This window comes from Wyeomyia smithii, chromosome 3, assembly GCF_029784165.1.
Source record: "Wyeomyia smithii strain HCP4-BCI-WySm-NY-G18 chromosome 3, ASM2978416v1, whole genome shotgun sequence".
In the NCBI taxonomy this organism is placed as follows: domain Eukaryota; kingdom Metazoa; phylum Arthropoda; class Insecta; order Diptera; family Culicidae; genus Wyeomyia; species Wyeomyia smithii.
Genome location: NC_073696.1, coordinates 225,614,106 through 225,639,311, shown reverse-complemented (window position 1 = coordinate 225,639,311; position 25,206 = coordinate 225,614,106). Strand labels below are relative to the sequence as shown.

Below are 25,206 nucleotides of genomic sequence, written 5' to 3'. Positions count from 1 at the left end.
TTAGTTAAGAAAAAATAAGCACATTTTCGTGGTTCAAATACTAGACGATTTGTGTTTGCTATAAGATTTGTTATTGGCATCACACGGCCACAAATTTGTTGAATTTTGTACATTTCACTATTCACGCCATGGATAAGGGTAATCAAACTGAAGCATTTTACTGATTTTAGTAGGACATTCGTTAGAGTTGACATCCCTCTCTTGCTTTTCGAAATATCTTACTTACGTCATACTTGATCGACAGAATACAAGAAGTGACGTTCAGAAACAGCATATGATCCGTAGTAAATGTAACATTCGGTGTGCCACAAGGGTCTCATCTAGGTCCACTACTATTTATCTTATTTGTAAACGATGTAGAGCATATTTTAGGCAAGTTGAATGTTTTGGTATACCCAGATGATATGAAACTTTTCCTCGAAATACGCAAAGGCTCTCAGCTTGAGGAATTTCTACGTGGAGTTGATAATTATCACACATGGTGCATCAAGAGTCAGTTGGAGCTCAATGTGGAAAAATGTATTTTCATTTTTTACCAGGAAATATAGAATAATACATAGAGCAATAACTTTGGGCATGGAAACAGTTGAAAGGAGCAATCAAGTTAGAGATCTAGGAGTTACACTCGACTCCTAATTAACCTTTGTTGATCATTGTGACAACATTATATATAAAGTAAGTAATATGCTAGAATTTATAAAAAGGTTTTGTTTGCACTTCAAAGATCCATATAAATCAAAATATTATACATCACGCATGTAGGGCCCTACTTGAATTTTATGGCATACTTTGGTCGCCATATCATAATCTACATTAAGATTGGAGAGCGTAACATACACTCGCAGAAAATGCTCAGTTCATCAAACTAAGTCGAGTGCTGTATGTCTTGTGGCCCATTGGACTATTTTTGCCTTTCTCCTAGAAAGGTATAGCAATCACTTGCAAAACCGAAAGTATAAAAGTGCTCCAAAGGGCCGAATGGCATATATCACTCGACTCAGCTCGACGAGCTGAGCATTTCCTGTATGTATGTGTGTGTGTATGTGTGTGTGGGTGTATGTGTGTGTGTATGTGTAGATTTTTATTCTCACTCATTTTTCTCAGAGATGGCTGGACCGATTCTCATGAAATTAATTGCAAATGAAAGGTCTCGTTGTCCCATAAGCCCTTATTAAATTTCATTGTAAACGGATTTTTAGTTTAGAGGTTATGGTTCAAAATGTAAAAATAATGAAACATCATTATCTCAAAAACTACACAACCGATTTGAACAAAATTGGTTTAATATGAACGGGCTACCTGAAATACCCTTAACTTTTGAATTTCATTATAATTGAACTTGTGGCTCAAAAGTTATAACAAGAAACGTGTTTTGAAGACTACTTAATCTCACTCATGTTTCTCAGAGATGGCTGAACCGATTTTCATAAAATCAGTGTCAAATGGAAGGTCTAGTTGCCCCATAAGACCCTATTGATTTGTTTTGCAATCGGACTATTACTTTTCCTGTTATGTTTGAAAATGTGAAATCCAGCTATGAAAAGGAACATATTCCGAAGACTACTTGAACTCACTCACTTTTCTCAGTGATGGCTGACCCGATTTCTACAAAATTAGTGTCAACTAATAAGTCTAGTTGCCTCGTAACACCCTATTGAATTTTACTGTAATCGGACTGTAACTTCGTCTGTAAAGTACCGAAATGTGAAAATCACGAAACTTCATTAGCTCAGAAACTATACAACAGATTTGATCAATAATAATATCAGATGAGCGGGCTGGTTAAGGGTTAACTGATGAATTACGATTGAACACGTGGTTTCAAAGTTTGGCTGCCCATTTCATTTGATTATAATTGAGCTTTAGCCATCGTTATGCATTAAATTGTTAATAAAACAATGAAAGTCTATTATTTTAAAGATTACATGACTAATTTGAACATAACTAGTGTCATACGAACAAGTCATCTCTCAAACTTACAAATAACAAACTTCATAACAATTTGATATGTGGCTCAAAAGTTATGGAAAGATAAGAAATCCAAAGGCTATTTAAAACTATACCTGCTTTGATTGATATATGTGGTCTCAACATAATTTAAATGTGGTTTTGTACTATTTGAACGTTCCAAATTCATTGATTCCTTGCGATGTGTTTAAAGTCTGCAAATGCACGACGAATCGGCCATAAGATATGAACAAAGTCAAATAACAAATCGTTTGAAATGAATGGTTTTATCGAAATGACAAAATCGTCGACTTTTGGCATTTGGCGCCCTAATTCTGAATGTATTCATATTGGGTGGTATTCTGTCATTATCAGCAGATTCTCTAGCATCAATCTGACACCGGAAATACCCATATTGGGAGGTATTCAGTTATTTTGGTTGTTTTCCAGAAACTATCAGTGGTCGTCTTTAAATTCAAAATGGTGTCAAGGGTCAATGTTTGGTTTCTATGCATCATCTCGATTACGGAAATATCCATGTTGAGTATTATTTGGTCATTTTCGACTGTTTCCTATAAGTTGCCATTTAGCGATTCAAATGGTGCCTGAGGTCAATTGTTAGCTCATTGCATCATTCTGGTTCCAGAGATACTCATATTGGATGGTATTTGATTATTTTAGGCTGTTTTTCACGAACCGGAAGTCGCCATCTTGGTTTTCAAAATGGTATTTAAACTAATTTCTGGCCTCTGAGCGTCATTCTGATTGAAGAAACACCCATATTGAGTGTAATTCGATCATTTTCCGCTGTTTCCCAGGAACCGGAAGTCGCCAACCTAGAATCCAAAATGGGGTCTGTGGTCGATTTCAGCAGCTGTGTATCATTTGTTACCACAAAAAACATTCACCTGCCAAATATGGTTCCTATTAGTTGATTAGTTCGCGAGATGTGCAGAAATTTGTGCAGACACATGTGCTTCCATAAGAGGGAGGTGCGTCGAACCATTATGGACATATTTATTACCCTTTAAAACATCCACATGCCAAATTCGGTTCATTTGCTTGGTTTGTACTTGAGTTGTGCAGAAATGTATGTTTCATTTGTATTGGACCCCTCCTTTCCAGAAGAGGGAGGGGTCTCAAACTATCATAGGAACCTTTATCGGGACCAAAAGCCCCTACATACAAATTTTCACGTCGATCGGTTCGGTAGTTTTCGAGCCTATATGGATCAAACAGACTGACAGACCGGACTACATTTTTAGATGTATAGATTACAACATCAATATTTTAGAACCTAAAGACCCAAGTAACCAAAAGTTCGGATAAAAGTAGAATTCATAGACTAATCAGCCAATCTAACGATCATGAATAGAATTCTATTCAGCTCAATTTTTAAGTAATTAACCGTACTTTCAAGTTTGCATTTGTTGAATAAACTTCGAGTAGCATGCAGAGCAGCTTCTGAACCGAACTAGAGAGTTCACATTAAGTTCGGTTAGGGCGCTGAACAGAGCGCTATTCAGCTTGAAAAGAAAACTTCAAAATACTAAAAAAAAATTAATTTGCAATTTTTCAATTCCCTCACTTCATCATTCGTGTTGCTTCAATCCCTTGATAATCATTTACTGGAGAAATTTAGAACAGAAGAATAATGTCTGATATATTTTTTGCAACTTACTACACAAGCTTCGAACTCGAGACCACCCTCTTTGAAGCCGAGGTTCTTACCACTGCTCCGTTCCCGCTATATGAGATCAGCATCGATTTTACTCGATGTACTGATTTCTCTTCATTACCTATACGTTCATAGCTAGGAACATACCGGGTCTCTCTTTCAGCTTGAAAGTACAGGCGGAACCTCATGCGAATTAGGAAGTTCAGAAAAGGCTGACGCGGAACTTTTTCTGAACTTTCAAGTTAAGAAAAAGTACACGCAGAGCGCAATGTGAACTTCAGTCTGACAGTTCTCTAGTTTGTTTTGATTTTGCTGTAGTTCGTTGGTAATGTAATTGAAAAAGGTTGTGTACGCAATATTTTTCTTCCAAGCGTTTATTGAAAATTTCTTCTGGTTAGCAGGATATACAAAATATGATAAATGTTCAAAATCAATAAAAACTTTTTCGGTCTCTAGATATGCTGTGTGCCGCAGTCGAAACGAACAACGCCTTGGGACACAGGGAACTCTCGGTGGTGCCCTAAAAAAGGATCCGGACCTCCAAAACCGGCAACATCATGTTGTGGCATACATAAAAACCTAAATTACCTATAACCTTACCTATTATAACCTAGCAGTCAGACCCAGCCTTTCTCATTCAGACTTTTATTTGTTTGAATAGATTAACATGAAATTCAATAGCAACCTATGAGGCAACTAGACCTTTCATTTGACACTAATTTTGTGAAAATTGGTTCAGCCATCTCTGAGAAAAATGAGTGAGTTTAAACAACCTCAGGATAACTTTTCTTTACATAACATTTGAACCATATGTTCAATCATAACGAATTTTAAAAGATAAGGGTTTTGGAGACAGCCCGATCATTTGAAACCAGTTTTATTGAAATCGGTTATGTGGTTTCTGAGATATTGATGTTTCGTGATTTTTACATTTTGATACATAACCTCTAAACTAAAAATCCGATTTCAATGAAATTCAATTGCAACCTATGGCGCAACTATACCTTCATTTGCAATTAATTTTATGATAATCGGTCCAGCCTTCTCTGAGAAAAGTGAGTGAGAAAAAAAAGTTGCACATATACACACACACACATACACACATACACACATACACACATACATACATACATACATAAAATGCTCAGTTCGTCGAAAGGGGTCGAGTGGTATATGACATTCGGCCATCAGGACCACTTTTATACCTTTGGTTTTTCCAGTGATTGCTATACCTTTCTAGGAGAAAGGCAAAAACACCCAAGATTTGGGCAAATTGCTCAGGGATGAAAGTGTCTAACGGGAATCCACAGCTGACATCCGGTTAATTTTTTCGTTTGACCTGCACATTCATGGGTATCTAAATTCATAATTGTTTTCCTGTAAGGTAACAAAAGAAAGTGTTTAGATAGAGAAACCTTTATTACCTAAACCAAATATTACCTATTGGAACCATAGCTTTGTTTTCTTTTTGCCAATAATTTAGATAATAAAATTCCGATGATAATAAAATAGACCGCATTTTTTTATTGTTTTTGAAAAACTTTTTTTATCACTAATCCTGAAGCAAACTTCACTTTTGCCAAAGTAGAGTAAAGCACGAGTCAGAATTTAACATGAACTTTGAAGTGGAAATGAAGTACGACATAGACTTCTCCTGAACTTTCGTGCTGATTAATGGTACGGATAAAATGCTAACCGAACTTCAATTTCCGGCGGCTTAAAGGTTCACGTGTGAACTTTGTGTGAATTTTAAGGTTCCAATAAAGAGAAGCAAGCAGCTTCTACTGAACTTTCGTGCTGATTGGAAGTACGGATAAAATGTTAACCGAACTTCAATTCTAAGGGTTTTGAAGTTCACGTGTGAACTTTATGTGAACTTTAAGGTTCCAATAAAGGGGAACAAGCAGCTTCTCATGAACTTTTAAGTTGCTTTCAGGTGTTAACGGTACTTTATTTAGTATGAAGTTTAGTTTGTGAGTAATGTGTCTTGTTGTTCAGCAAGAAAGTTCCGCGGAACCAAATCCGAACCTTATGTGAACTTCTAAGTTCGTTTGTTAAGTGAAATTCGAACTTCTGGTTGCTTGGGGAGTGAATATACATTTATTGGATTGAAGCGTTCATGTAAATCTATTTTTACAAATAAAAGTTTGAATGAGAAAGGCTGGGTCTGACCGCTAGGTGGATTAATTTAGGTTTATATTATGTTTTAATGAATTTTTTTAGCCTTTCTGACAGAACGAAAATCACAAAAAGAAGAATCATGAGAAGCAGAATCACGTGAGACAGATTCCATTAAAAGAGTAGAGCAGAATTTCAAATGAGCAATTGCAATTCTCGCAAAGAAAAACACCTTTCTGGTGACGCGAAGTATTTAAATACAATATATTTATGTGTCTAAATGATTGAAAGTAGTGAAAAAATGAGAAAACCATTTTGTTTAGTGGGATGGACCTCTGGGGAACCTAGGGGTCGAACGTTATTTAAAAAGTTGTATTTTGAGCAATTCTTGATCTATTTAATGATCTATTTCTCTTATATTCGACAAACAGCATTTGGTTTGGAGAAGGAATGATAAAGCTTTCATTTCGATTGAAAAAAAATGGAAGGTTATATCTGACACACAACCGCATTATTGACGTAGGACAACGAGGAGCTCTCATTCATCAACACACGACACAGTGAGCCAAACAATGGACAACTACAATTACCATGTTCCTAATCGATACTTGCTAAGGTCATTAGTTTCAATTTCATCACCGCTTTAATAGTCTAATAGTACTAAGCGATGAAAGTTTTTTTATGACATCCGAGAGCGTCCCTCTATGACATTAGTGGTATTGGCATTGTTATGGTCACTAGTTGTCGACGCACTTCTCAACAAGCTTTCACAGCTTGGTTACGAGGTCATTGGATACGCCGATGACATCGTCCTCATCGTCAGAGGTAAAGATGACGCAACTCTGAGCCGAATGCAAACGGCTCTGAATACCACCATGTCATGGTGTTTACAGGAGGGTCTAAGCATAAACCCCTTAAAAACAGTCCTAATTCCATTCAGTCGACGAAGGAAGATCTCCATCACTCCTCCAACACTGAATGGGGTCAGACTGGGCTTCAGCAATGAAGTCAAATACCTCGGAATTATTCTGGATAAGAAACTGATGGTCTGCACAACTGGATCATGCCGCTAAGAAAGCGTTCTCGGCGATCTGGGCCTGCAGAACTCTGTTCGTTAAGACCTGGGGACTGAAACCAGACTTGGCACTCTGATCTTATAAGACCATTACCCGACCAAGCCCTAGTGTGGTGGCCTAAGGTGAACGAAGTGACTGCGCAAGCCAAACTCAAAAAAGTTCAAAGACTTGCATGTCTTTCGGTTACCAGCGCTATGCGAACAACTCCAACTGCAGCCATGGAAGCTATGCTTTGCCTACTACCTCTACATCTTCATGTGAAAAAGGAAGCAGAGCTTGGCGCTCTAAGGTTGCAAAGGAGGAAAACTATACTTGAAGGGGACCAAATCGGCCACCTTCGCATACTTAGGGAGTTCAAAATAACTCCGCTATTAACCACAGTCTCCGACTGGATGGTCGACAGGACCAACATGGATATTCCATATAGAGTGATTGAAACAAACCGCTCTATGTGGAACAATGAAGGGCCTAATCTTCCACCTGGCATCGTCAGTTTTTATACGGATGGCTCGAAAATGGGATCCTCAACGGGATCCGGTATATACGGACCCGGTATCAGGGAAACATTTTCCCTGGGCAAATGGCCTACCGTTTTTCAAGCAGAGGTAAACAATATCGCACGCTTAGCCTTGGGGCTAATAGTGGTCTCGATCAACTAGATTAGTTGAGAGGATTCGTTATCGATATTGTTTTTTTGGCACATTTTGCATGTGTAGGATAAGTACAACGATACACCGTGCCCCAGTGCTGAGTCGAGAAAATTTCCAGCTCGAAAAGATCCTCGACTCGATCGGGAATCGAACCCGATATCACAACCGTGTGGGAGAGCTAGCCGACCGACATCGCTAACCACAGAGCCACGGGGATCAAGCAGAGGTATATGCCATATATATCTGCGCAAAAATATGTCTGAAACGCAACTACAGACATGCGAAAATCGGTATATTCTCGGACAGTCAAGCAGCACTACAAGCTCATAAGTCCGTCAAATGCGCTTCCAAACTTGTTTGGGAATGCTTTGAAACTCTACGGGAACTCTCCCGGCAGAACTCAATTTTTCTGTTTTGGGTGCCCGGACATTGCGGAATCGAGGGTAATGAACACGCTAACTACCTAGTAAGACAGGGATCAGCTCAGCGGCTTATTGGCCCCGAGCCGTTTCTGGGTACGTCCAATTCCGCTATCAAAAGCGAACTACTAACTTGGGAAAGGCTAGAAATAGCATCCCGATAGCAACAGGTACAGGGTTGTAGACAAGCCAAACAGTTTATCTATCCGAACCCTGCAACCGACAGAAAGTTACTTAGTCTAAATCGTAATGAACTACGGATAATCACGGGACTCCTCGCCGGACACTGTCCCGCTTTTTATCATTTAAAGAATATCGGCGTAGTGTTGAACGACACCTGCCGATTCTGCGAATCTGAACCAGAGAGTTCAGAGCATTTGCTTTGCTCTTGCGAAGCTCTTGATTCCTCTAGGTACAACTTCTTAGGAAGCTACCTTTTAACTCCATACCAAGTGTGGAGCTCTAATCCCAAACAGGTAATTAGTTTCATCAACTATGTTGTACCTAATTGGGGTACAGGCTTACAACAAAACAGTTCTACTCCATCAATGAGTACGAGCAATCCGTAATCTGTGCACAGCAATCGGGGCCCGCTACAAAAGACAATCAGCAAGAATGTCGCAGTGGCATTTCAGTACCCAGTGCCTTTCAGGCATACAGAGAAAAAAAAATAAAGACAGCCGAAAAAAAAATAAAGACAGCCGACAGATAAAATATAATGCGACTATAACGTTGCCGTCTAGTTACCCATACACGAATGTTTTTGACGTGGGACTACGTTTTTGTTTTCTATACTGGCAAATGTTGCGTCAGATTTCAAACGATAATAACAGCATAACCAAATGATGGATATCAATAACCAATATGTTATTGGATAGATAAAATGTAGAACAGTTTTTCAATATGCTAGTTATTACTATTGTTTGATTGCTCTGCGCTGAAAAATAATAAAAAGTGCCAAGGGCAAATTTACGCAAACAAGAACCAATCACATGCGAGTATTCGTAGCACAGACAACATGAATAGACACCAACCATTCCCTCTGATATTCTCTTTATCTACATCATACATTTATCTACATCAAAAGAAAAATTAACAGAGTCTTCCCGTCACAATAGGTCAATTTATGTTTGCTTCCATGCACTTTGATTAATTTGATGTCTTGAAGGTAAAAGTTTTTCGAAAGGTTAGAAGCAACCCTTTCTTCTTGAACAATTTCTAAATCTGCTGTTAGAACGTGATAAAAACTGTATGTGGAGCAGAGCGCCGTAGGTCTCTCTATGATTGCAGCGGTACACTTATATTCGTACATTTCTACAGTGTTATGAAAATAACTGCAAAACAATGACAGCAAATTTTCAACGGATCCGGCTCTCATTGTATTGCACAGCTCTCTCTGCTCCCCACACATTCGGTAAACAGTCCGACAGCAACTGACGACAGCACACATGCAACTCCATACGGGCTGTTATTTTTCATCTTCTTATGTCTGTTGGTATTTCCAAGCTGTCGAAAATGACAGCCTATAATCTTCCGACATCCTTCAACACGAATCCGAGCCGGATGTCAGGTGATTATGATTCACGACAGTAAGGCCGATGAAAGAATGAAAGAGAGATGGTGCAAAGAATGTTTTTTTACGTGGGGAACAATATCAACAATGGAAACGGTTTGCTTTGTATTCAATATGCCACCGGCCAGTGAAGAAAGAAGAAACGAAAAAATGCGAGTCGATGACAGCCGCAGCCGATCAGCAGACTGTCACACTGAGCAAACTAGGCTGTCATGTCCGAACGAACAAAATACATGCGCAAGAATGAGCTGTCGTACGCAACACAAGACAGTTTCTTTGCCTTGTGTAAGCTGTAGCTGTATGTGAGCTCTCATGAACAGCTCATGCATGAGGCTGTTAGAGTGAAAAGAGAGAAAAGTCGTCAGTATAGTGTCGCTCTCCAGTCATTCTTCTAAGCTTGCCTGAGATAGACTAGCACAACATGATCTTCCGCTACACTCTCCCACTCTGCGAGAACATACCAAGCCAGGGGGTACAATCTATATGAAAAATATCGTCAAGGGGTACGCGGACATAAAAAGGTTGAGAACCGCTGTTTTATATTGATCAGTCTTCAGAATAAAAATAAACTGCCTATCTCTTGCTTCAGAAGGCAGATTGGAAATTAACGCGCGCTGCGGATGTTGCATATGAAGCACATACGACTAGACAACTTTCTATTCTAATTACTACTTTTTCTCATATATTCATATATGATGATGTTGCTCTTTCTCTTATTGTTATTCGAAGCGGTCATAACTCTACTTTCTGTTCTTTGTCGTAGAATTATGTCTTAATGTATCATCTTGAGAAAGGGTGCTAAACTAGAATCTGAACATAGGGAGCGTCACGAAAATTTCAAAAGCCTGAGTTAGTTTTATTTGGATTTCCTTTATTTCTTGTAGTAATCGGTTCAAAAACTAGTTACACTTCTACCTACCTTCTACCATTCTGAATTTATAATGCAAACTGTTCTACTATTTGAAAATGCAGAGCCCTCTTCCGAACGTGGATATACAAGCCCAAATACTACCCAGGATGGGATTAGGGTAATGTTCAAAGGCCAAACACGACCCCAGACGCCTGGAAAACAGTCTGATATGTCAGAATTCAACCCAAAACTGAAATATTAGTATTTCTGTATTCGCTCAGAGACTAGGCGGTATCAATCAAATACTACCTGATGTGTTTTACGGAATGAGAACGAGATACCTGAAATCTGCCCTGGTTGCAATTTTTAAATTCAGGGTTTCATTGAACTTGCAGTACATAGAAAATAACATAAAATGACCAAACACTATGGCCATTTACGGAATCCGAGTACAAAATAATATGGGCATTTACGGAATCTGAGTAATGAGTTCGGAAATTGACTCCAGGAGGCATTTTGGAATTCAAAATGGTGAACACCAGTTTCCGAACAACTTGAAAAAGATGAATACATTTTAATATATTTATGTTATGTTATATTTGATATTTCATCTGACAATGACTAATACTAAAGTTTACAAAAAAAAAAAAAACAAATATATTCAGGCGACGCAGAAACATGTTGATGGGTTTATTGAAGTCAAACAGAACTGCAGCCTCGTTGAATTTTACTGACATGAGCCTGATCGCTGATTCCTTTCCGGAGCATACACGCTCAATTCCGCAGGAATAGTAGGCGAACCAGTTTTGTTGGTCAGGACCTTCGCAACAAAAATGACTTGTGCGTTTTATCTCTTCCTTTCCAACGTCCCTAATTACGTGCAGCGGTGCTCATAGGGAAGCAGGTTCGCACCAATCTTACCTGGGCGGCTTCTATGCGGTCGATCCAAATATTGTTGGATGGACACCAAGCAACAAGAGCCTGTTGTCTCTTGAAATGATATCCTCGTTATGTGTCCGGGATTAAAGTTGACTATCCAAAATTACTCCAAGATGTTTCTAACTTGGCACACGCGCTGGACAAGCTGTCTGGAAAGCTGATTGATTGTAGCTTTCTGCTGAAGGTGATGACGTTACATTTATCTACGCACAGGGTAAGGAGATTTCAGTTGCTTCGATCACCATACCTTCACTTTGGTAGCTCCCGGCAATGATCAAGGTAGGCTATAGTCATGAAAATTTTCACATCATTCGCAAAGAGGAGCTGTGTACCTTGCAGTAATAATAGCCGTAACATTGTTGATGAAGAGCGACAACAAAAGTGGACCCAGATAGCTTTCTTGCGGCACTCCAGAAGAAGTAGTAAATGGCTCAGAATGGGACGACCCAATACCATACATATACAACTCTGTCAGTCAGATATGATCGAAACCATCTCCAAAGCATAGCCGAGAACCCCAGCTCATCCAGCTCTCAGAGAAGGAGTATACGTTATGCAGCATCGATCTGATTTGTCGCAGCAACTGCATACAAAAAAGCTGCTTCAAAGTACTTTGCAAATAGCTTGCATTTGGACAAAAAACATCAAAACTGGTAATTCATCTTCTTTACGTTTGGAACGAACAAAAGACCAAATCTTTCTTCGATGTCGATGTAAAGTTCTTTGAGTTCAATGTAAGTATACATATGAGAAATAAAAAGTCCAACAATCGACTACAGACGTTACTTTAAAATCTAAAATGGTTAAATTCGGTTTTGTGTTGTGTCGCCGCGTCGTCGGAAGTTTTGTTGTTTTTTTTTACGTTGCACTAAAATATCAAATATGGAAACTTTTTTATTCAGTGTTAAAAAGTTAAAGATGTTTCTTGTGCGAAATTTCCCGAAAAACACGACAAAACTCTCAAGTGTTAAATGGAATTGGCTGCATTTGCTTGAAGAATGCAAATTAGGTTTTAAATGCACAAAAAACTATCTGGCAAAGTTTTCGACTGAAACTGATCTTAGGAATGAGATTATAGATGATTTTTGAAAAAAAAAACTCTGTCAAGGAATATATAAATTACTTGTTTTTTCAAAAATTATCTATAATCTCATTCCTGGATATATCAGTTTTCAAGATATAAATAAAACAACATTAAAATTTTTGATTAAAAATGCAATTTTTCGCAGTATAGTGACCCCAGATAATTAATTCCCCACACTATGAGCCGAATCCTTGAAGGTTGTGTGTTTCATAAATTGTTGTAACAAGAAAGCATTCCTTTATCATGAGTATCCTCTCTCAATACTCACATAATTAATGTTTTGCTAACGATTTCAAAAATGATGAAATCTTTATGATGTTAGAAACGATTGAAAATCTAATAGAGTTGCAAGATGATGCAACTTTTACACCAGTAATTTCGTTGACAATTAAAATTTCAAAGTGTAGCATTGTAGAACTTTTTATAAATCAAATTGCGAAATACACTTTTTCTATCCATAGTCCAGAATCGTTACGCTCCGCTTTAATTCGATTACACGTGGTATTGCATTTCCCTCAGTGTTATGTAAATTTTCACTCAATATTTGCTCCATAAGTCTACTCTGTTTGCACGAGTAACGAAAGTTGTCAATGTTTTCCAAGTAAAAAGTACCTACAAACAGTCGTGAGTGATTATCTTCGAATATTAATAGAAAGCTCACAGCATTATGAACCAAATTTTTTGAACATGCTAAGGAATCAAATAGAATCAAGAGTTATTCGAAGAAATAATGTGAAGCAACAATGTTTTTAGCTTCATTATTATTGTAGACATTGTTTGCTTGCCTTCGTTTAATTCTTGCATCCAAGAAAAAAAAAAATTGAATGAGACGCAACCACAAACGCTCGTTTGTAAATCTTGTAGGACTATCAAATGCAGTATTTTTTCGCTTGGACTATCTTGGTTTATTTTATTGTAATAGCGCGTCTGTTATAATTCACAACAAAAAAACTGAACTACGTCTTCCAACCAGTAATTTTACAAGTGACTAATTTTGTCAAGTGAAATTCAGAGAGGTATTGTTAAAATCAGCACTATTATTCGAATTTCCCAAGTCATATAGCAATTAATTATATATCATCTCTCCAGAAAATTCATTTTGCGTAGCCTTAAAAAAATCACAAGAAGGTTGTATGCAAAGCCACGACCGCAAGGTTGAAGTAGAATACTTTTACAAGAAAGATAACCTGCCTGTTCATTGGCAGTATTGTAATTTCTTTTTGTCTGATATTTTGAATGAAGTTCATTGGATATTTTTAAATTTTGTGCAAATGAGAAGTTGAAGTGCTGCCGAATTGTAATATGCACATTTAATACGACATCATTAAACGGGAACGGAACAAAGGCTACGGTTATGCAGAACGCGAATGCCGGCGCGATGCGATTCGCCTCACCGTGGTGAAATGTACAGCTCTTTTTAAGGCGAAGTAGAGCTATACATTTCAACAGATTTCGTCTTGCCGAATCGCATCGCGCCGTTATTTGCGTTCTGCATGACCGCAGCCAAACCATAAGCGACGCAAACACGTAATAATAGTCAGAGTATGCATGTAGATGAAGGTAATTAACTTTGGATTATAGCGCAAAACGAGAAAATATTAACTCTTCAAATAATCATTTGTGTTCTTCTAATTTCAGTTGTTCAATTTAATATCCGTTGAAATGTTTGTTTATTATCTGATGAAGCTTTTATATAGGCCAAATGATGCATTCCCAATTTACTAGGTCCATAACTCTGCCGACCGTGCTTGGGAAAGCGCGGTATAACGACCAATCAAAGGTCGAATTTTGTGTTTTGACAAGGCTTAAGAGTTTTCAATAGTACAATAGTTCGAATGATAAAATTGCAATTTCATGCATTTGGTAGGAATCTTAGAAGATTTTCTAATCGATTGCTGCAAAAACGAAGGAAATCCATCGAAAACTAACCGATTTATTAGCATTTGATATTTTTCTCACTTTTTCAGTTTTAGATTTGCATTTTACATCCCTATGTAGCCGAACTTCCTGAGAGAAGTATTCTAATTTAAAATTAAATCTTCATTAATTCATTTGTTGTCCTTATAAGAACAATTGTTCAATTTGTCATAGGATGTAGTGTTTATCTTACATCTCTGTGTTACCTTGATAGTGAGGACTAAGGCGCACGGTCAACACAATGAGAAAGGTGTTTTCACATTGAAAACTAGACACGGCTTTACTGGAGGAAGTGTTGGCAAATGCATCTACCGCTAATACCACCGCTATCATACGAAAGCGCGTCGTTTCATGTGGGGAATATCAACAACGAAAAATGACGCGCGTCTAAGCATAACCCGAATTGTTTCGCCGTGCTGCTCCCATTTACCTTCACATCGGCCTCAGGGAAGTACCGGCTGCAACTGCATCTACCGCTGAGGCTGTCACTATACTGCTATTGGTACCAAAAGCTATTAACTCTTCAAATAAGTGTGTTATTTGTTCTCAAAAGAACAATTGTTCAATTCAAAATCGGATTTACGCAATCGCATCTCTGTAATATTACCGACAGTAATATTCTTCTGAACAAACTGATACAACTTTTCCATTAGGCCTCTGCCATAATAGACGCGAAAAGCGACGCAAACCGATTCGCTCAGCTGTAGGTTAATGTACAGCCATCAGTAGAGCTGTACATCAACCTACGGCCGAGCGAATCGGTTCGCGCCGCTTTTCGCGTCTACTATGGCAGAGGCCTTAGAGAAAGTTGCTGGCTGATGTATTCACTTCATGCAAGCCTGCTGCTGATGCTTCCCGCTACCACACTGAAACAGCATTTTAGTGAAGGGAGTGTCGTTGCATCAGCTGACCCTGCTACTATCGATGCTGATATACCCGCTGCAACAGCTACGCTATGCATAGCCATGCCACAGTTGTGGCCGCTATACGCTGGCCCAACTGCTGAGCACCTGCAACGCTATCCGTAGCCATGCCACAGTTGTGGCCGCCATTGGTATCCGCTGTACCTGCATCTGCTGGCCCTGCTGCTATCGATGGTGAGATCCGCTTAAACTGCTACGCTTATTCGCAGCCATGCCACAGTTGTGGCCGCTATCCGCTATCGATGGTACCCACTGCTCGCTCCCGCTGCTGCTGAGGGAGGACTGCTGTCGTCGCTGTTCAGAACTTCTATGAGCGGCTTCGACTAAAACAGGCTCTTATATAGGGATGAAAATAGGAATGAATTATTTTACGTACGTGGTGGAATGATATAACTTGAAAAATATGTGTGACTTCATTCTGGTTCAGAGCGATCATTTGATAAGCTCCACCTCTTTTTTCAGTTTCTAAAGTTTTTCCCCAGTTTCGTAGCACGGATGCCCCAAAATGGTTTCTTGTCGAGCCGGGCCGATAGCACTCTCATTGAAGCAACAAAATAACATGTTTTGTGTCGTGTTGTGCAGCTTGGTTGAAGAAAATGTTCCCGTCCCCATGTCGCATGTAAGCAGATTATTGCGTTCAGTAGATAGTGTATCCAGCGAATAAACACCGATGGTGCTCTCACACACGCAACGGTTTCAACCCGTATCTTATTGCGGTTTGTAACATCAAGCGATTTCGTTTGCTCGCTGTTGCGTGTTGCATCATGTTGCAACTTGGCAGCTGGGAGACGACGAAATTCTGTTTATGCTGATTGATTGAATCGACTTCATATTAGCTCTGCATAGTCGAACTAACTGCTTTTGTGAATGCGTACTAACAGGGCAGTTAATTATTCAATGTCGGTTATGCTGATCGCAGCCTTTGCGCTGCCCCTACAGTGGGGGGTTTACTAAATAAAGTGAAAATTAGACAACTACAACAGAATTTGATTGCATCCCGCACAGAATGTCTGCTTGTGTTGATGCCAGAAAATTATTAACCTTCAATTATTTTTTTATTTGCCTTGAAAAAAGCATGTTGCGGTTCAAAATCGGTTGCTAATTACAACCTTTGAGCTGCCCTAACATTGAGGGAATTAAGATACACGGACAACATGCACTGTGGAAGCTATTCCACATTCAGTAAATTAGACGGGTGCGACCAATTTAAATTGTTAGGATGCAACCCAGAATGCTTGCTTGCGTTGTCAAAAATTATTAACTTTCAATGACTTGTTTATTTGCCTTCAAAGAGGCATTTTGATTTCCATAATTGGATTTCCTGATGGTAATCTTCATGCTGCCCCAACACGGGGGGAATGATGGCTGTCTGGCGACACACGCTGAGAAAAACCGCGCTGCTCCTGAGACGTGATGACCAACCACAGGGCTAGTGCTGTTGCTAAGGAAGGACGACTGCTGTTGTCGCTGTCTAGAACTATTATGAGCGGCTCCGGCTGAAACAGGCTCTTATATAGGCCAAATAGCATGTTTTCAATTGCAAGGTATATGATTCTGTCGACCGTGCTTGGGAAGCAATCATATAACGACCAATCAGATGCGAATTTTTCGTTTTGACAAGGTTTGACTATTTTGAATAGTACAATAGTGTGAATAATAAAATTACAATTATCTTATTTTGGGAAGAATCTTAGAAGATTTTCCAATCTATTGCTGCAAGAACGAAGGAAATCCATCTAATACTAACCGATTTATTAGCATTTGAAATTGGACATATTTTTCACTTTTTTCGGTTTTAGATTTTCATTTCACATCCCTATGTAGCCGAACTTCCTGAGAGAAGTATTCTACTTCAAAAAACATTTCGCAAATTTCATTACCTGTTCATCATATCCGAGCTCGCAGCTCAACAATGGATGGCAGCTGCATCAACAAGTGTGCGTGTGAGTATGTAATCATGAATAGAATCGTTGTATCTCAAACAGCCTGTTAAGACATTTTTTAGATTTAATGCATAATCCGACTGCGGTGCTGCTTTTTCGGCGAGTTGATTTGTATGGAAATGCAAAATAACATCCTGCCACAGCTAGTTGAATCGATTTTGATAAGCTTCAAAGGACGAAATGAATAATTAAAATGGAAAAATTACCGCCGCAACGAAGTGAAATTTATTTTGTTTACTATGGATTTTTTTGTCTCGCTAGGACCCCCTATAATTAGTATTATGATTGGGTTAATGCTTTGGAACTAATTTCAATTTATAATTAGACTTGAACAATACAATTCAAGCGAGCTTAGTTCAAAACTGTTTCCCAATACGAAAATAGCATCTTTTCGAAGTTTTCAAAGCTGGCAGCTGTGTGTCACGATCTGTGCAAAATATTTTGGCAAACTCTGGCTCTTTTCTCAGTATTGTATAATTACATACAACCATTCGCCGCCAATTCACCACCTTCGCAAGGTGATGGCAGTGAAAGATTTAAGTTATGCGGTTACAGCATGCTTTTCAGGCGTGTGCCAATATTTTACGCCATCGACGGGGGGTCTGGAATCACAAATGCCTAATTTGGCAGCAATTTCCAGAATGAACACTTTAACGTCAACGACGTGCTAAAGTGTGGGCGAAGTTTCTTCCTCTAGATACGCTATTCAGTAATGAAGCGAGACTTTGGCGACATCAGCGGAATGAGAAATGTAAACAGTTCAACTTTAATTACAGTTTCAGACCTTTCTAGTCAGACTGATTGGCTGATGATTGACTTTAACCCGATTCAGTCGTGACCTCCGTAATTTTAGTTTGCAGAAAAAATTACCAAGTAAGCAGTGTCACTCAGGAAAATCCGATTATTGACGTTATCGCTAAGGTAACGACAGTTTTAATGGAAGTTCGGAAAGCTAAGCCTGCAGGAGTTTTATTGCGACCGCAGTTTTATTGCTGCACTTCCATTTCTGAGCTAACGGTTCGGCCAAAGTGCATCGGAAACTCGCACCATCCCTGACGATGTGTGGAAAATCCCACTATCCGTATCCGTGAGTAGGGTTTGCAATATTCCCGAGAATAGATTTCCCGGGAAACGGGAATGAAAAATCTCATTTCCCGGGAATTCCCGGGAACCGGGAAGGGAAAAAATCCTTAGCAAAAATGAGATTTCAAATAAAGTTTATTGATAAAAAGTTTCAAACAATCGTTTACAAATTAATTATTAATTGAAGAACAAAATTTATTCAAGTTCACTCCAGAAATTCATGAACAATCGTCTATCAATCGCCTCAGTTCCGCTGACAATTTTTCGTTAGGCCCAAATAATGTAGTTCCCTTCTGTAAAACTTTGCTTAAGATCGCTGAATCACCGCTGGTGTCTGATTTCTAAAATACTTCTAAAACACCGATTCCAGCTCTTGCTACACTTCATTAGAAACTGAAGAGTCCAATACTTTTTGTTTTGTTGAAGATAAAGCTGAGAGTTTGGCAGCCAGATTTTAGAGCATTTGAATGTCTTCGTAATTAACGTGAAATCGCGGCCACGTCCCAAGTTACACTGCACAATGGTCCAGAAACCAAATTTAGGGGGAAATTTGGGTCTAGAGCTCTATAGCAATGTTTTAGAGAAAAACTTTCTTTTACAAAGTTGTTACATATGATAATGCGCTTATTGAAAAATTATCAAAAATTAGGGTGACTAAAATTTTCGAAGCAATCAACTATCTAACTTTTTTATCTTTGAAGATAGAAGAAAAACTTGTTCTACAATGTTATTGCTACAATAATTTTAAGTAACTTTGTAAAAAAAAGATTTTTTTTCTATCTTTGAAAACAACCGATTTAAATTGAAAAACCACATTTTGCGCTCTAACTTCTTTATTTCAAGTTTAACCCTTAATCTGCCTTTGAACGACTTTTGAAGCTTTTTAAGAGAAACAATTTGCAATTCTGATATCGTAAATATCTCTATTCTACTCAAAGTTATTGATGTTTTTCATCAAAAAACATGCGTTTTTCATTTGTAAGTCATTCATTTTGGGGCAAACATAAAAAAAATATCTCTTGGTTTCATTTTGAAGGGCATACTTGACTCTATAAATCGAGGAACTTTTAGAGATATGTTATTTTTTAAATTTGAGTAAATTCAATTTAAAAACAAGACAAAAATTTCAATAATTTCATACATTATGCATATAAAAGCATCTAGATTTATGTTTTGGTATTTTTTCTTATAACTAGACGTAATTACCTTTAATTTGACCCAAAAAGATCGAAAATCGATCAACTGGTTCAAAAGTTATGAATTTTTTTAAATAAAATACATCGAACACAGACGTTTTTTACGGTCACCCTATTTCGAAGCTGGTCCCCTTAACAACCCAACGAAACAATACGGGTTTGATTATTTTCAACATAGATGCATTCCTGCGATTTTGAGCACAATTGAAGCACTTTGCGTGACCAACTTCGAAATAGGGTGACCATAAAAACGACTATGTTCGATGTATTTAATTTAAAAAAAATTCATAACTTTTGAACCAGTTGATCGAATTTCGATCTTTTTGGGTCAAATTAAAGGTAATGACGTCTAGTTATAAGAATAAATACCAAAACATAAATCTGGATGCTTTTATATGCATAATGTATAAAATTATTGAAATTTTCGTCTTGTTTTTAAATTGAATTTACTCAAATTTAAAAAATAACATATCTCTAAAAGTTCCTCGATTTATAGAGTCAAGTATGCCCTTCAAAATGAAATCAAGAGATATTTTTTTATGTTTGCTCCAAAATGAATGACATACAAATGAAAAACGCATGTTTTTTGATGAAAAACATCAATAACTTTGAGTAGAATAGATATATTGACGATATCAGAATTGTAAATTGCTTCTATTAAAAAGCTTTGAAAGTCGTTCAAAGGCAGTTTAAAGTTGAAACTTGAAATAAAGAAGTTAGAGTGCGAAATGTGTTTTTTCAATATAAATCGGTTGTTTTCAAAGATAGAAAAAAAACTTTTTTCTACAAAGTTACTTAAAATTATTGAAGCTATAACATTGTAGAACAAGTTTTTCTTCTATCTTCAAAGATAAAAAAGTTAGATAGTTGATTGCTTCGAAAATTTTGGTCACCCTAATTTTTGATAATTTTTCAATAAGCGCATTATCATATGTAACAACTTTTTAGAAGAAAGTTTATCTCTAAAACATTGCTATAGAGCTCTAGACCCAAATTTCTCCCTAAATTCGGTTTCTGGACCATTGTGCACTGACTGATTTTTATTAATTTATTTATTTCTGGTCACATTGATTTACGGGTTTCAATTTTTTTTTATCACTTTACAGGCTTCAAATTTTTTTGTCAATAAACAAAGAAAAAATCAAGCAACTATCCGCTTAGTAGTAAACTCACTAGCAAAAAAAGACATGAGACGAAGAAAATATTTCTTAATTTATCGTTTACTGAATAAGACAGCATATGTTTTTGACAAATAAATTAAGCAAATAATTTGATATTACACGGCAAGCACATATTGATCGTCGTTTCAAGGAAATATTTGCTTCGTATAATGCACACTATGAAGCTGCTTTACACTTCTACGACGTAAGTTTAGTGTTTTGATACGATATTTAGTTTTATTGCAATATTGTATGAAAAATTTTCCGAGAAGCTCGGGAATCCCGGGATCCCGGGAATCAATATTCCTATTCCCGGGATCCGGGAATCCCGGGAAAAGGCAATTCTCGGGAAATCGTTCCCGGGATTGCAAACCCTATCCGTGAGTACACTCTAGCATTTCCCCTTGCGCTGCCGCCAGATTCATACCAGCGCAGCTGCGGGTATTGTTATACCAAGAAGAAACTGGATGGGCGATGAAATGGACTTAGGATTTTCCCCTTCTTATGCTTCGTTGTGCATCCCTTCGATCCACTGACAGATTCCATAAAAGTGCGGAGTAAATGCAGTAGAATGCTTTTTTACTGGTCTGCTCGGTTTTATTTTAATTTCCTGCCTGGTTGAACTTGCTGGATGACGCGTACATAAGTTTTTTGTGGAAGTTATATGCATCTGACTTGAAAATCGATTCTGATATTTGAACAATTAATTAGCTACCACGCGTTCCCTTCATCTTCAAAACGATGGAGGCGCACTGTACTTCTGCAGACCGGGCTTGCGGGGAACGTGTTTCTCATATGATTACTACCCGGAAAAGCTCGAAAGCTGCAGGTCATTTCCTTTCACACCAGCCGACGCAGTTCGACTTTCTCAACAACAGCGCGAATCCTTACACTCGTAACAATTCCACCACCCGTAATTTGTTCTTTTGTTCTGTTTTTTTTTCTCTGCCAAAAGAACGGCAGCAGTTCGCCCAAATTTAGTAGCCATTCATTCCGATAATTCCACTAGGATGAAAATTTTTTTGTTTGCCTCCTGCAACCGAACGTTGCAACTTGCTGCAAGTTTTCGGTTTTTTCTGCTACGCTTCAAACACTCTTATCTTCAATTTTTTTTTCGTTCGACAGTAGTTTTCACCACGGAACCACTTTAACGTAACGGTTTCGTGTTTTATCCGCTCACTTCTTCCAGAACCGTGGAAGGCTGCTTCATCGTAGACAAAGAAAATGTGGGTGACAATGATGACGAGCGGTTCATAATAAAATAAAATAAAAATCGTACTTTTTTTAATCTTGGAAAGGAAAGCAGGTTAGGATTGGGTAAAATTTACAGCTCTTGCACTTTTTAGACGAAGTTTCACATCAAAATTACTATGTACAAGCTTTGATTTCACTAGTCTAGGATATTTAGTTTTAAATTTACCACCAATAAATTTTACGCTTTTCATATTAAATTCGATTTAATTTTATCTAGTGAATGGAAAGAAAAACTGTCCGATATTATTGTACATCTTTAGCATATCTCTTAAACTTAGATTAGATCTGTTTCAGTGCAAAATCCAGGTGAATCTATGATAACCCGGATGTTCGTCTTTATAAGCCGTATTTTTTGTAGAAGAAGTCCGACTGCAATGGCACATATTCTCATACTGATCCGGGACTGTGTGGCACGTTAACTTTCAACTATGAATAAATGCAAAGAAACTCTAATCTGGTTCGGATGTTTGTTCTTTTTTGGGAGTTTGAAACACACGAAGAACTTTCTAAGGGAACAGATAATATTCGTGCACCTAAACGAAGCCTTACAGTAGACATCAACTGAATTTTTGTTTACAAAAGCTGCAATGCTAGTAACCTGTCATGTTGAAAAATCTACAAAAAAGGTTCACCACCCCTATACGGAAACCATAGTACAGTAGGACAGTCGTTTGTCTAAAGGTACGTACAACGCGTATAGTTTTGCTTAGATCTACCAGTTTGAAATTTAATAGTAAGCATTATCTACTTCACTTCCGCTGTCACTTTTGTCTAACTTACGAAGCATGAAGCTAACACTGGATCACACCCAGCAGGACAAGCAGAATAAGGACTGCCGACAGCAGCCCGCTGCTGATGCGCCTCCTTTCGGTGCCGGATCCTTCAACACCGGCCGACGATCGCCAGCCCATATCGATGCCAATGGATTCCCTCGACAGGGGCAGCTCGGTCGGTTCGTCCGGTTCTTTGGCACACGGTAGAAGATCCTCCTTTCGTAGCTTCATCAACGCCAGTAGTTGCTTTCCGTTGACTGGCTTCGAAGCCGGATTCGAACTTCGATCGTACTGATCGGGTACCGGTTCACCGTTGATCGGCATCAATGGCTGCCGAGGGTTACTCCGGTGCATCAACCCGTAACCGTGCCGCTGTGGATCGTCGTAATCGGAGCTGTCTTCATAGCCGAGAATATCGTGCGGTCGGGAATAATCATTCAGTCGGTTCTGGAGTGAGACCGGAAAGGAGCCACGTTTGTCCTTCAGCTCGTACAGGCATTCGATCTGCTGCAGTGTGTAGCGCAATTCGTCGTTCTTGGTGGCGTTTTTGAGGTCGAAAAGCCACAGCAGCCGGCAGTCGCAGATGAATTTGTTGTCTGGAAAGGATAAAGAAAGTTAGATAATTAGTTTATTTGGTTTTATAAAAAAAAAATCGGTGACATTGCTAGATTTGAAAAGTTTATCCGGATTTTTGTAATTGTGGTAGATCCATTTTTACTTCCGCTAATATTTGAATTTATTCATCAGTTGGAAAGAGACGAAAAGAGGTAATGAAACTATATTAGATTCTTCTACTTCTGACGATAGAAAATTGAGCGAAACATTTTCCATTCTGCTTCCATTTGCATTCTGCTTCTCCATTTCTGTTAAAAAAAAACGCATGGAATTCAGTCGCCATCAGTCTCCAAGAAGAATATACATTTGCACTTATTCATTCAAATGACTATGAAATTTACGTAGGCAGAACATGTTGGTGCTTTCATATATATTGTGTTCCTTAATCTAAATTATATAACAACATATTGTTCGTACCACTTGCTTCTGATTATTGCATCATGCATCAAAGTATAGCAATAGTGTTGACACTCGTGTACGAATGCAATGCCTTTCCAAAAGAAATACGATGTGAACGATTTGCATGTAAGATTGCAGACAATTTAATTCTAACACCTACTACGACAACTGAGATTTTCTAGTTACCTGGAAAACAAGGCGAAGCCAATTCGAAATTTGACCTTCTATTAATATGACACTTTTTCATGTGGTCCCCGTGGTTCTGTGGTTAGCGATGTCGGTCGGCTAGCTCTCCCACACGGTTGTGATATCGGGTTCGATTCCCGATCAGGTCGAGGAACTTTTCGAGCTGGAAATTTTCTCGACTCAGCACTGGGGCACGGTGTATCGTTGTACTTATCTTACAACATGCAAAATGTGCCGAAAACAATATCGATAACGAATTCTCTCAACTAATCTAGTTGATCGAGACCGCATTTGCCCCCAGGCTAGCGTGCGATATTGTTTTTTACTTTTTGATGTAGATTGACGTCTTACGGCAACATTTTAAGGACTACAAATTGAAAACCGAATACATCGAGATGGTCACGAATATTGTCTATTTTCAAATGCTTAAAACTCAGTCAGTTTTCAACGGGTTTTCTTCATTCCGATGGTGATTTTGTGATGATAACTATTGCACTATTGAAAAATTTATAACTTTGTTGAACGCATGTTTCGATCAATCAGTGCTGAAACAAGGTTTTCTTCTCAAGCACAGCATACGTCAAAGTATAGAAACAATTTGATTTCAAAACACATTTGTTGTTGCTGTTTTACTCGCTCTAGTGAACACGCCACACTACCGGAATTTCAGCTTTCAGTAGTCATGTGTAAAAGCTAACATGCAGAAATTTAGTGTGCATTGCATAACTGATTATTGCTGCGAATAGACGGTTGACTCTTACTAGAAACTTGCTCGACCTGCAGCTAGCAGAGCAGCAACTGGTTTTAGCGCAGCTAGGTTGATTCGATCGCAACGTCCCACAGAAGACGGATCAACCGGCAGACCGCAGCACTGCACAGCATTGCTGAACATGTCCGGATCTGTCGCGTCGCTTTATTTTCGTTTGGCCATCGCTAATAGATGATGGAGTGCCGATAGCTTGTGTGTATAATCATTATGCCTTGTTTGCTTGCTTGCGGTGCGTGCTTGGCGGAGAATAACAAGAGAAGTAAAATCATCCCGTGTCATCGGTAAACAGTATTTCAAAATTAACGTTTCTTTTCAAGGCTTTCCAAAAACGTCAGTCAAATTTATATTGTTTAAGAAACTGTAGAAAACTAATTGCAAAGTTCAAGTCAAGTTAACAGAAACACGTGTTTTTTGTTACATAGTTTGGAAAATGGTCCCAAATGACTAGGAGTATATATTTATAAATTTTTTTTAGGTTATATGACTGTCAAATAAATGCCTTGTTAAATGCCTAAAGGGGTTTGATGTGAAATTCCAAATATTTTGATATCAACTCAATATAAAATATTTCGTTTTCTTTTCATACTCAAAAATATCTTCAATTTGTCACTAAAAGATCTCAGCTAGGTGGAATACAACTTAACTTTCAACCGA

General features: G+C 38.2%; 1 protein-coding gene across 5 annotated transcripts in view; it reads right to left on the bottom strand.

Moving 5' to 3' along the window:
- Positions 1-25,206, bottom strand: part of LOC129727508 (connectin-like) — a 507,752-nt gene that overhangs the window by 37,233 nt on the left and 445,313 nt on the right. For 4 of the 5 annotated variants that reach the window (XR_008728548.1, XR_008728547.1, XR_008728549.1 and 1 more), the window contains one exon: positions 22,591-23,179. Coding sequence is in view for 1 of the 5 variants with exons in the window: in XM_055685393.1 (XP_055541368.1) it covers positions 22,602-23,179 (578 nt within the window). In the remaining 4 variants the exon portion in view is untranslated. Of the gene's footprint in view, positions 1-15,067; positions 23,180-25,206 lie in introns of those variants that run through there. The other variant, XM_055685393.1, reaches the window with a different exon arrangement.